This window comes from Platalea leucorodia (assembly GCF_965183815.1).
Source record: "Platalea leucorodia genome assembly, chromosome: 2".
In the NCBI taxonomy this organism is placed as follows: domain Eukaryota; kingdom Metazoa; phylum Chordata; class Aves; order Pelecaniformes; family Threskiornithidae; genus Platalea; species Platalea leucorodia.
Genome location: NC_138824.1, coordinates 100,782,628 through 100,794,470, shown reverse-complemented (window position 1 = coordinate 100,794,470; position 11,843 = coordinate 100,782,628). Strand labels below are relative to the sequence as shown.

The 11,843-nt window shown below is 48.9% G+C and overlaps 1 protein-coding gene and 1 long non-coding RNA gene across 6 annotated transcripts; both read left to right on the top strand.

Moving 5' to 3' along the window:
- Positions 1 to 1,331: 1,331 nt before the first annotated feature.
- KCNE2 (potassium voltage-gated channel subfamily E regulatory subunit 2) lies at positions 1,332 to 2,788 on the top strand (the record flags this gene model as incomplete). The annotated part of the gene is made up of 2 exons (XM_082337918.1): positions 1,332 to 1,459; positions 2,393 to 2,788. Exon 2 carries the CDS (start codon positions 2,411 to 2,413, stop codon positions 2,786 to 2,788), a length of 378 nt encoding a protein of 125 aa, XP_082194044.1. The 5' UTR covers positions 1,332 to 1,459; positions 2,393 to 2,410.
- A 1,688-nt stretch (positions 2,789 to 4,476) lies between these two features.
- LOC309586815 lies at positions 4,477 to 11,843 on the top strand. Of its 5 annotated transcripts, none has more exons than XR_014227448.1 (6): positions 4,477 to 4,791; positions 5,900 to 5,961; positions 6,298 to 7,399; positions 7,770 to 9,351; positions 9,883 to 9,998; positions 11,728 to 11,843. It is a non-coding gene; the product is annotated as an uncharacterized lncRNA (long non-coding RNA). The 5 variants fall into 5 exon arrangements; XR_014227449.1 differs by having other exon boundaries at positions 7,749 to 9,351; XR_014227450.1 differs by lacking the exon at positions 4,477 to 4,791 and adding an exon at positions 4,935 to 5,529 and having other exon boundaries at positions 7,749 to 9,351.

Sequence of the window (11,843 nt, the reverse complement as noted above, 5' to 3'; positions counted from 1 at the left end):
GGGCACATGGGAAACTGCCAGAGAGAAGCGGGGGATCAGAGAGGAAATGCTGCCAGCAGCTCGCCCCCGTGCTGGGAGGTGTTCATGCACAGAAAATCATCCAGAAGAAACGACAGCAGTAACCATGACAATGTCAGCGGCACGGCACTAGCAGGGCTTCCTCGGGGATTAACACTTTTCCATACCAACAGCGTATCTCCCTTTTTCTGATGTGCGCTGTTGCTTCAGTGGTAGTCCATGTTTGCTTTATCTTCCTCAAAGCAGAGGTACCTGAGAAATTGCTTTCTCTGCAAATTGCTTAGGCAGGACTACCTGTAAAACGAAAATATTTTTTACAGAAAGTCTGTCCCAGCCCATGTGCTTGTGGAGCACTTTGCACCACAATCTCACCTGAATCCCCCTCCCCTGGATGTCCCCATTGTGGCCAGGAACCGCTGCTGACGAAAACCAAAGTTGTCTCATTTCACTGAGCACGCTGCTATTTTCTAAGGTGTGACTCAGAGCCTTTCAGTTAGGTGTCAGCATGTGCTATTTGCTAGAAATAAAATCAACATTAATTAATTCTGCTTATTTTTTTTATAATTTTTTGTCTTTTTCCTGCTCCAGATCACGAGTGAGGCGCACACAGAGCGGAGCTCAGAGAGGCCGTTCTTGGCCGTGTCTGAGGACCTGCTCCCCACAGCAAGGGCTTCACGGAGGGGCTGGCCACTAACAAGCACGATCCTGGTGGAAGAAGAAGAAAAACAGACTTTATGGGGAACGCAGGGGCAAGAGAGAGAAAGGCTGAGCTTATGGCAAAGGGCAGGGGAAACATGAAACGCAGGAAGCAGAAAGAACAGAGAAAGAGACAGAAGACACGTATTGCCCACCTCCCAGGGGAAGCGAAGGAGCAGAAAATTCTTCCCTTTGGGTGCTAAGCAGCCTGGCAGGCTGGCAGGTCTTTCACACTGCCTGCTCAGTGCTCAGCCTCTCGTGCCCATATCAGCCAAGGGAATTATTATTATTAGTAGTATTAGTATTAGTATTAGTATTAGTATTAGTATTAGTATCATTATTATTTTATAGAGGTCATCGTTGCTCTTTTTCTGTCCGGGTCAACGAAGATCAAGCTGTATCAATGTTTACCCCTAGAAAGCACAACAGTGCTCTTTTACAATATATGAAAGTGCAGTAATAAGCACAAAGAGCAGTACTCAGCATCTGACAGGATGACTGATGTAAGCTGTCAGCCAGTATTTGACTTTCCAGGTGAGATTAGATTTAGCATTAGATTTAATATAAACATAAAGCGTGCAGTACAAGGCACTTATTTAACAATTGCTTATAGCCTTGCGCAGGCTGGAGGCTACTTAAAGTTTAAGATCTCTCTGCTCCTTTCAAGACTATCATCACATTATTCAGTGGAGTTTTAAAATCCTGATTTTTACCGTGCATCGTATTAGAGAAGGACACAGGAAAGGTAAGTTTCTGTTGGTAATTCTTTATTTCCTATTGAAAAAGCATAGTAATTCTTGTTCTGAATCAAAAAGCAGATATTTTACACACACAAAAAAAAAACCAAGGCAGTTTGTATTTGGATTGCTTACTTTCATTAGATTACCTTTATCCCCTGTGTTTCAGTGTGTGTGAGGGTATAATTGCAGAGACCTACGTGCACGTGTACGTGCGTCCTTCCCTGTGTGTGTGCCTGTTCTGTGCACGCTGGTATCACAAGGCTACTCCAACAAGCAGAGGAAGGCAGATTGCTGAACTCAAGTTGGGAAGACACTGCAATTTCTTATTAGTGATGAAAATTCAGCAGCCCTTACCACAGGCTGCAGTAAGCTCATCCTTACTTGAAGACTGCACTGAGATTGAGTGACTTTTTGTGGAAGCTTTGCCACATGTTGTAGGGCTTGGTCGGGCTGAAGCGTTGAAGGACAGGTGTTACACGGGAGCATCAGACTGAAATCCTGTACCAGACCCTTTGCTTTTTGCAGGCTAGCCGGCTGCAATGCACTCACACCCTCCTCTTTATGTAGGAAAGGCAGAGAGGGACAGTGGCTTTTCTCACAGCTTCTTGAGAGCTACTGCCTCCATAGGGAAGGCAGAGTGCCTCCACCCCTGCAACGTAGGTCACGAGGGCCCACGCTCACTGGATTTCACCAAAGCATATTTGGCTTCCCGCAGACCAAAAGTAACCTGAGTGAGGAGAGGAGTAGGACCTCCCTGGGTCTCTGAACACACTGAACCACTCAGAGATGGGGATCCTCAGCTGATCTAAAATTGGTACTACATTTTCACCAGCAAGTGGCAGGTGTTATTATTTAATTGTCATAATGCGGACAAAAGAAACCAATGTAACTGTTTTAGTATAGATACTTGATTAACATAAGTATCATGTTGTCTTTAGTAACCGTAACTTGCAAGGATGGCCGAAATGCGAAACTTCACTTGGGCGGTGGAAGATATTTTCAAGGAAACCTTTCTCACTTACATGAATGGCTGGAGGAAAAACATGACAGAAGCGGCAGATAAATTGCAAGCCAAGGTTGATGCTGAGAACTTTGACTATGTTATCCTTTATTTGATGGTGATGATTGGGATGTTCTCCTTCATTATTGTGGCGATCTTGGTGAGTACTGTGAAATCAAAGAGGCGAGAGCACTCCAATGACCCCTATCATCAGTACATCGTTGAGGACTGGGGCGAGAAGTATAAAAGCCAGGTTCTGAATCCAGAAGACCTCAAGTGTGTGATCCATGCAAACTTGGGTGCAAGGGAGAAAACAGGCCCTGAATCACCTTGAATTTTTGGAAACGCCAGCAACGAGGAAATCATAAAACCACATGTAGGGAACTCACTGGAATTACAAATAGCCGTGAAACTGTTCATTAAATGAACAGACAGGTCAGTGTGGAACGGAGTGCTGAGGAAACCAACATTACTGTTTCCCATGGCTTTGGCACAGCTGCTCTGGGAACACTCAAGAAAAATGCATGATTGTGCTTTGCTTTGATATTCTGCTGTTCAGGAAAATAAAACCTAGAGAATGAATAACTTGATTTTTTTTTAGCATTTTTTAAATCCAGAAGCAGATCTGGATGTTCCCATTCAGAATAACTGTGAATTAGTGGTCAAAAGTTCTGATTTAGATCCAAACTGTATGACTTAAGCCCATCTTAAAAAATAACTTGAAAATGTACAGTAAAATATCAAAATCTCCATCTATTGACTGAACAATGTGTTATAGTATGAATCATAGGATGTAACCTATACCTACACACATTCATTTTGAAATATTTTTTTAATGATCTGGCTGCCATTTTTATTTCATTGTTCATTGGCAGCAAAGATTGACTCATGGCCTTCTGGCAAGGCCTGTTTTATAGCAGAAGAGCTGCTAAACTAGCCGTTTCATCTAGGACCATGTCCTGGTTGCCCAGGGCAGCTTCCAGAGGTTCATCATCTGTCCTCAAGTCCATAGCTGGCCAAGCTGTCTCTTCTGCTGCTCCTTGGTTCTCCAGAGCAATCTGTGTACCTGGGTGATGGAGGCCCTGGTTACACCCCATCAGCCAGGGCTCAGTGTAAACCGCTGAGATCCTGCCCTGTGGCTTTCAGAGGAGGGATTTCTATACCCAGCTCTCAAGGCTGTCCCATTGCCGTGCTTCCTAAGGGTTTCCCGTGTTGGGTACTGGTTTCCACTGGCTGGGAAATGGGTTTTCAACATGGTTTATCTTCTCCTGTGCTGCTGAAGTATCACAACGCTGGCTCTCAGGGAATAATCAGAAGCAGAACTGGTGACACTTCTAGTATTAAAACGTGCTTCCTTTGGTAAGACTCTGGGTTTAGCTCCTATTCATGTTGCCAGACTTAAATCGCTTAAGCTAAAAGTTCCTATGCTGGCTGTCTGTCGTGTGGGCTCGTTGTTTGTTTTTAGAAAGTTTTGCCTGAAGCACTTCAGCCATGTCTGGCGCTGCATTTCTGACAATTTTGTTTTGCTTGTGTTAAAAAGAAATGAAAAAGAAAAGGGCCTCTTTTGTTGGGAAGCTTTGGCTTGTTTTGGAGACCGGATTGTGCCTGAGATTTGGCAGAGCAGCCGCTGTCATGCTCCAGATGTGCCTTTTGCTGGCGCAGTAAGAAGCCTTTGAATCATCTCAGTCCGTGAGCGCTGGGGAAGGCTTGTCAGGTCCCAGCACAGCCATCTGGCGAGTCCCTCCCCACCCGGCATGCCCCCGTTCCCCCACCTCCCCGGCTGGCCTGGGGCCGCCTGCCCGCCCCCCCGCTGCTGTCACGGGTGCGCTCCCCGGCAGCTTGCGGGCCGCCCGGGCCGGGGCGGGGGGCGAGGCCACCTGGGCCTTCGGCAAGGGGCAGTCGGAGGAGCAGCCCCGCAGAAGCCCTCCGGGTGCACCAGCATCCCCAGCGGCTCACCCACCCGCTCAGGCCCCGCTCCCCGCCAAAACCAGGCGGCGGCTCCCGCCTCTGGCCCGGCCCCGCTCCCGGTGGCTGGCAGGCGGCGGTAAGGCTGCACAGCGAAGCCGAGAAGGGGAACCTGGGCTGCTTTGCCCTCGGACCTACACCTCTGGGACACGTGGGGACTGCTTTACCTCAAAATTATTATTTTTGTGGCAGAAACAGGGGGCTACGTTCCGCTCCCGCCTCAGGCGGCGGCCGAGGCACGGCGCCTTTGCGGGGGAGGCGGGAGGACGCGGCCGCTCTGCCGGGCCCTGCCCCGCCGGGCCCTGCCGCTGCCGCTGCCGGGAGATGTAGTTTGTCGCGCCCGCCCGCCCAGAGCCATGGCCGCCCCGTGAGGTAGGAGACGCGTTTCCCGGGCCTTCCCCCTCACCCCTCGCTGGCGCGGCCGCCCGCGGTGCCCGGGGAACGAGGCGGGCTGGCGGGGGCGGCGGGGCGAGATCGGGCAGGAGCGGGGCGGCCCCCCCGTCCCGACCGGGCCTCCTCTGCCTGCACCGCTGCCTGCCCTCCGGCCTGATCCCCTGCCTGCCAGCCCCGGAACCCTCCGCTCCCCTCAGCCTTCTCCTGCCCTCCTGCCTGCCCTGCCCTTCTGCCTGTCCACCTGCCTCCCCTGCCTGTCCTCCAGCCCCCCTGCCTGCCCACCGTCCCCCCCGGCCAGCCCACTCCTGGCCAGCCTGCCTTCCTTTGCCTGTACCCTGCCTGTCCTCCTGCCTGCCCGCCCTGCTTGCCTGCCGCCCTGCCCTGCCCTCCCCGGCTGCCTGCCTGCCGCCCTGCCTGCCTGACCCCCGCACAGGCCTCGCTCCCACCCTGGCCCCTGGCACCAGCAGCCGTGCGAGGCGGCCGCAGGAGTCCCCTGGCCGTAACCTGCGGCCTCCCGGCCGCCTCTCGGACGAGGGAGTGCGAGGTTTAAGAGCTGCTGGCGACACGCTCGCTGGCCATAAACCGCAGGCGGGCCTGTTTCGGTGTAGTCCTGGCATCTTGCCACAGGGTACGATGCACGGCTGCCTGGAAGTGCGCTTTACTGGCTATGAATCTGCCGAGTTTCGTTGTTTTCTTCAGAAAAAATGAAGCAAATAAGTAAGAAAGAGGGATCTGAAGTTACATTTTTTGAAAAAGTTTGGTTTCCAAAAGTGCGTGTGTGGGTTGCTGGCTGTGCTGGGCACTGGTGCTGCAGGGACCAGGGAAGGCGACCAGGGACCAGGGCAGAGCTGTGGTCAGAATGGAGGCAGCGGAGGCTGCCAGCCCAGCAGGCCCTCCTAGGGCAAGGTGGTGGCAGCAAGCGAGGGCCTGCAGCTTGCAAGGACCCTGGGACATGGCTGAAATGATGCCCTGGGACGCACAGTGGAACTGTCTGATGTGCCACTGACATTTTTGGTTTTGGTTTGCTTTGATTTTAATCCAGCCACCATGACTGATACATCCCATCTGCTCTGTTCTTATTTTCCAGAGTTTGGAGCATGTGAGGAGCTGCGAGAGGAATCACTAATATTTTAATTTCTGCTTCTTCAGGTATGAAGATCGTATACAGCTTTAGGTTTTTGATGTTCCTTGAGTTGATGTTAGTTTAGGAATTTCTTTATCAGACACACTAATATAAACTGAGTGATTACACAGGTCTTTTTATGGAATGATGTCTTGACCTACCTACACATGTAGGTAGTAAGTGTACACAGGTCTGAGTGCTTCTGACTTAATGTAACCGCTGCATCTTGTGGCAGTGGTTTGTGATGGATTCTTAGTGCCGCAGCTCTGGCTCACTGTTGCTTCCACTGTGTTTCTCTGCAGCCGTTGGGCTTTGCCATATTACTGTTTTCCCATGACCCAGTAGTCTTTTTTTTTTTGGAGGAGGAGGCTTGTCTTGCAGATGCTAAGCCTGATGCATGACGCAGCAGGTCATGTGTAAAGGTGAGTGCTCCAGTTACTGTCCAGGTGGGAAGCATGCGTTTTGCTTCCTAAAATATGTGCATTAAAGAAAGCAGCAACAAGAGACAGGTGGAATGAAACCCCTTCTCTAGCTCAGGACGTACTCAGCCGTCACTCCATTTTAAATGCAGTCATGTAACCCTAGTAGCTCACTGCTTTCCAAGGCTGGTGTCTTTTACAGCTTTTCACAAAGTGGATAAAATGGAGATGCTCAGAAATCCCCAGTAGACAAAAGAACATCTCGAGTCCCATTTTATTGACTAGATGGAGTTATTGGCAGGCTGAGTGAGACTGTCAGCCAAGACAACTCAAGTGGGTTTGTGAGTACCCAGATGCCTGTGCGGACGTTTTCTGCTGTGTGCAGGCCAGTTAATACTCTGCTGCTGCATAAGCAAACAATGGTGTGAGTGGCTGGGCTGTGATGTGGTTGCTGTGGTAGACTGGAGCTGTAATTCAGTGGCTGAGAGACCTGGATTCAATTCTGTGCTCCACCACAGACTTCCCATCTGACTGGGGCCCAACTCCTTTGTCTGGGGTGGTCTGTGTTGCACAACACAGCGTTGTGCAGAGATCCTGGGGCTGGTATCAGCTGAAGTCTAGCTCTGGGACTTGGTGCAGCCCTCCCTGAGAACTCTTCAGCCCTGCTGAGGACATGAGCCTCTAGGGCTGCGTTGGTGACTCTCAGTGCCTGCTCTGGACCCAGAAGACCTCACAGCGTTTGGAGCTAATGAAGGGTTGCTAGTACAGCGCTGAGGTGTGCGATACACTCTCTTCATTTCCCATCTGCAGTAGTTTGATCTGCTTCACAGAGAAGGTCTGAGTGTAAATAGGCTAGCGATGGCGAGGTGCAGTCATGGTACAGAAGGCCACTGATACGTGTGAGAGTGATACCATTTTATCCCTACCTTGCTCAGGAGTCTACCAGTACGTGATGTCACGGAGTCTCTGGCAGGGCTTCAGGCAGAACCTAGCACTGCTGTTTCTTTCTCATGTGGCTCAACATGAGACCTCCTTGTGAGTGAAGGTAATACTGACCTTCCACGGGGCTCAGTAGTGCTGTTTGTTAAGGGAGCTTGCATTTTCCTGGGGAACGAACAATGCCTGTCTGTAGATGTGTTCTGAACTCCTATCTGTGCCTTATCTGCCTCTGAAAAGGCAAACACGAAACTTCAGCTGTTTAGTTGCCTGCATACTTTTAAGATATCACAACCTTGAAAGTACAGCGTCTGAGCTTTTTGCTTTTGAATTGATGACCTCAGTGCTAACAAATTGTTTTTTTCAAATGTGAAGTGAATCCTGCCTTTTTCTCTCCTTTTTCCACTTTCTTCTCCCTGCCTTGTGCCCCAGCTCACCCCATTTTTTTCTGTCCTGAGGTTTCACCTGTATTTAATAAGGTCTGGATCAAAATGGAGACTGGAAGAGTCAAGAGGCGAAATGGGGAGAAGTGCTTGACCACCGGAGGCTGGTGGCACAGGATGTGGGAATGCAACATGGAGAGAGCGGTGGCTTCCCTGCTCAGTTCCAGCCACAGAAGACACTGTGAGGACAGGCCATCAAAAGCGTCAGCTCTCACAGGAAACATTTTGGGTCAAAACACCACTGTTCAGAACAAAGGGAGAATTTCTTCCCCTATTGTCCTTTGTGACTTCAGTGCAGCTACTCCTGGTGGATACGCAGTTCAGGCAGATTCAGGCTTGTGTCTCAGCAGAGCGGAAATATTACAGAAGTGTTGTGCTGAATGCTTAAATAATCGACTCGCAACCAAGAGCATTCACAGGAGTGCACACTGTGATACATGCTATACGCTGCTTCTTGCTGGTGGGACAGTACCCTGCAATCAGACCCTGCAGATGGGCTCGCATAACGTTTGCTGAGTCTAAAACTTTTTCTGAACGTAAAAAATCACTAAAGCCCCATTTTCAGCATCATATGCCAGATGCTAGCCTGTCTTTGAATGGCTGAATTCTTGCCTTTTTACAATGTGTTGCAAAATTGATTCTGACTGAAGCACAGAATTTACAGCAATTTAGGAGAAGAGTGAAGACTGTGTCTGATGAAGCCCCCACCCAAGTCAGCATTTTGAGATGAGGCCACCCAAGTTGGGCAGTGCAGTCCCTTCAGATCAGGCCAGGCTTGTGTAACTTGGGTTTCATTGAGAAGCATGTAGCCATCTGAACCGTGCACTGAGAACCAGATTCTGCTCTGATACGGGATTTTTGCTGTGACCGTCTGGCAGGGGACTTCGGATCTTAACGGTCACTGAAATTCTGGAGGAAACATCAGAAGTTCAAGCGCCTTTTTTTTGGAGGTGAAATACTACTGACTCGTTAGTTCACAGTTGCCTGACATTCTGTCAACAGGACAAGGGAGCTGCACAACTCAGGATCAACACAGTAAATACTGAATGACAAATGAGTTGGCCGTGCCACTGCTTCCGTATAGTTCGATCTTGGTAACAGAGGTCTCCAGTGGTGTCTCTCCATGGGGATGTTTCCAGGGTGGTCTCTGCAGGCTGAGGATTTTGCAGCTGGGGGAAGAGTAGAGAAGAGGATGCCCTAGCTGGAGAAATAAGGGCATCTGTGAAGAAGCTGGCTGAGCAGCGCAGGAGCTGCAAGAACATTTACTTGACTCCGTGTTTCTGAAGAAGGGTCAACAGCAGCTATTGTGACATGGTGGTGATTTATTCAGCCCAGCTGCTGGCGAAGGTTTGGACTAAGCTGTAGGGCTTCCTCCTGCTTTTCAACAGTGACTCTGTTGTTACACATACAGGAAGACACCTCGAGGGGGTCAGGCAGAGAAACGTGCTTAATTTGAAATCCAGCAGCTGAAACGGTGTCAGTGCTCGTGGAGCAGCAAGCAGAGACCGGAGGGCAGCGTCGCGGCTGTGCTGCAGCCCTCAGCATCCCCTTGGGCATTTCTCAGCCCTGAAGTTCAGCTCTGAAACATATGTTCACCACTCAAGGGATCCAGTGAGTGGTTAGTTCGCTTCTGTGTTATTATGGGCTGCGTGGAGAATTTAATTTATTAGTAAATCAGAGAGAACTGGTAAATGATATTAGATACTAGGATTCTTTAGGCATTCAGGCTCTGAACAGGGCAGGTGGGCTTAAAAACCACAAGACAGCTCTTCTGGGTGCGCTTCTGTCCGCTACATCTCAAATATCAGTGAGGCAGTGTGATGTGCACACGTGTCAAGCTTTTGAAAGCAGCCGGCATTGTTTTTGGTTGGGCAGCTGCTGGGATGTGCCGCGCACGGTGGAGGCGCAGCCTCCGCTCTGCACAAGTGTGGCACCTGCCTGGGGCCTGTCAAACCCCTGTCCTTCAGCAGCACGGACGTTGCTCCTGTCACTCAGCTCCAAAAAGGCCCATGTAGGTCATTCCTGAGCCATGTGGCACTGGTACGCTGCCAGGTGCTGTGCAGCAGATAAGCTTGTCAGAGAGGTGCAGGGTGGATATGCTGAGTAGAAACAGATCAGCTAATTTTTTTTTAATTTCCATTTTTTCAAGATGCTCCTGCCCCAGTCTGTGCCTTTAGAAGTGTGACGCTCATCAGTGCTGGTTGCAGCCTGCTGTGGGACTGACAATATCATCACGCAGCCGAGATGGTGGCATTTAACTGGAAGGTGAGGATGTTTCACATTCATAAAGCAGTGAATTTGTGCTCTTTCAAGCAGGTGCATGTAAGATGTGGTTGGGTGGGTCCTGTGTTTAAAGATGGTTTCCTTGCCTAGGTGAAGGTTATTTAACCACCACACTCTCTGCACCTTAGGGACAGGGGACTCGTCGTTGTAGTCCTTTCTTGCCATACATGCTTGCACCTTGCGGGCTGGCCCCAGTACTTGCTGTTGGGCCCTCACACTTTAGACTTGAGCGCAGAGCCGGTAGTCAAGCTCTGCTTTGCTTCCCTCTGCTCCTCCTGGCTTTCCTCTTTCAAGGTTTTTCTCCCGCTGCTCTTTCCTCAGATCCTTTCATTACTGGAGGGTATTTTCTCTGCTATGTCATTTAGTGTATTGGGGCCATAAACACTCTGCAGGGTACACATGTAAGGCACAGAAATGTTTGAGCAAGTACCTCATGTATTAACAATTTTAACATGTTAAATCAAACCATTTATCAAGAAAGCAATGCTAACCCCAAGCCTTGGCTTTACCTTTCTGGTGTTGCAGAGCTGTGGTTTAAAGAGATTGCCACTTTTAATATGTGGGGAGATTGACAGACGATGATGGTTTTTAGCAAAATTAGAGGGGAGTGGCCTGATGTCAATGGTAATGTGCAGCTTGTAGAGATCAGCATTATAAAAGACCCCACTTGAGCCTCTGATTTGTGGACTTTAAAGGGACACGCTCATGGCATATGGATACAAGGCTTTTTCTAAATTCAGTGGTTTGACAATGGCCGAACAGCTTTATGAGGTGCTGGAAGGCCTGCTAAGGCTACAGGGGGGCACTGGGAGGCTCGCTAAGGGGGAGCTGGCACCGTGAACCTACCGTGCATCACTGGACCGATCCTGCTGGCCAGGTGGCTCTTTGATACAGTGTGCTGGGAAGTTAATGTACCTTCAGTACCCTTCTGGAATCGACATCTTTCAGTGAATGCCTGTGCTGCTCTTGTTATATTTGTATTCTGAGTTCACAGTGTTACCCATCTGCACTTTTATTTTCCACTCCATGTACACTTACAGTAGCATGCTTTTATAACATTGAAATATGTTGTGCAATTTCGGTGGTTCCAGGCATTAAAACCTCCTGAAACTGAATCATTGGAAGCTGTGGGTTTTTTTACTTTTCTTCCAGTTTAAAGGCCTTTATCTATACCTTCTAGATCTGGGCACATTAATTGCAAAACTACCATGGATTAAAATTTCTAGGAGCACAAAGGTGTCTTTGGGGATGACATCTGATAGCTGATATGCATGGATTCATTGCTTATGTGAGAATTGTTCAGAAGCATTTCCACTTTTACAATTATCCTAAGATGTTCAGTTCTTCCCCTTTTTCAGCTCTAGATCATGCCAATATTCCATCTGCTGTAAAGCAAGCAAAAGCAACAAAGACCTGTTCAAAGGAGCTTCATATACAAACTTGAGTGAACTTGTTTTTGTCCTTTCCCCGAGACGTTTATCTGCCTAGTTTAAAGTTTCCTACAGAAAAAAAAGCATGAACAGAGGAGCATTACCATTGCTTTGAATAATGCTGTTGCTGTAGGAAGCTGTATAGCATCCCTGTAGATTCATTTTTAATTGTCCAAGTGTTCCAGTAACAGCTTAAATATATTGCTTTGCATTTCAGGCTTTGGAGAATTTCCCGTTGCTGATGTACATTTTGGCAGCTAAAACATTGATTCTTTGCTTAGCGTTTGCTGGAGTAAAAATGTACCAGAGCAAAAAAATTGAAGAAAAACTGAAGAGGGAACGTGAAGAGAAATTGAAAACAGAAGTGGAGAAGAAGGATGATTGAAGAGTCTCTCAG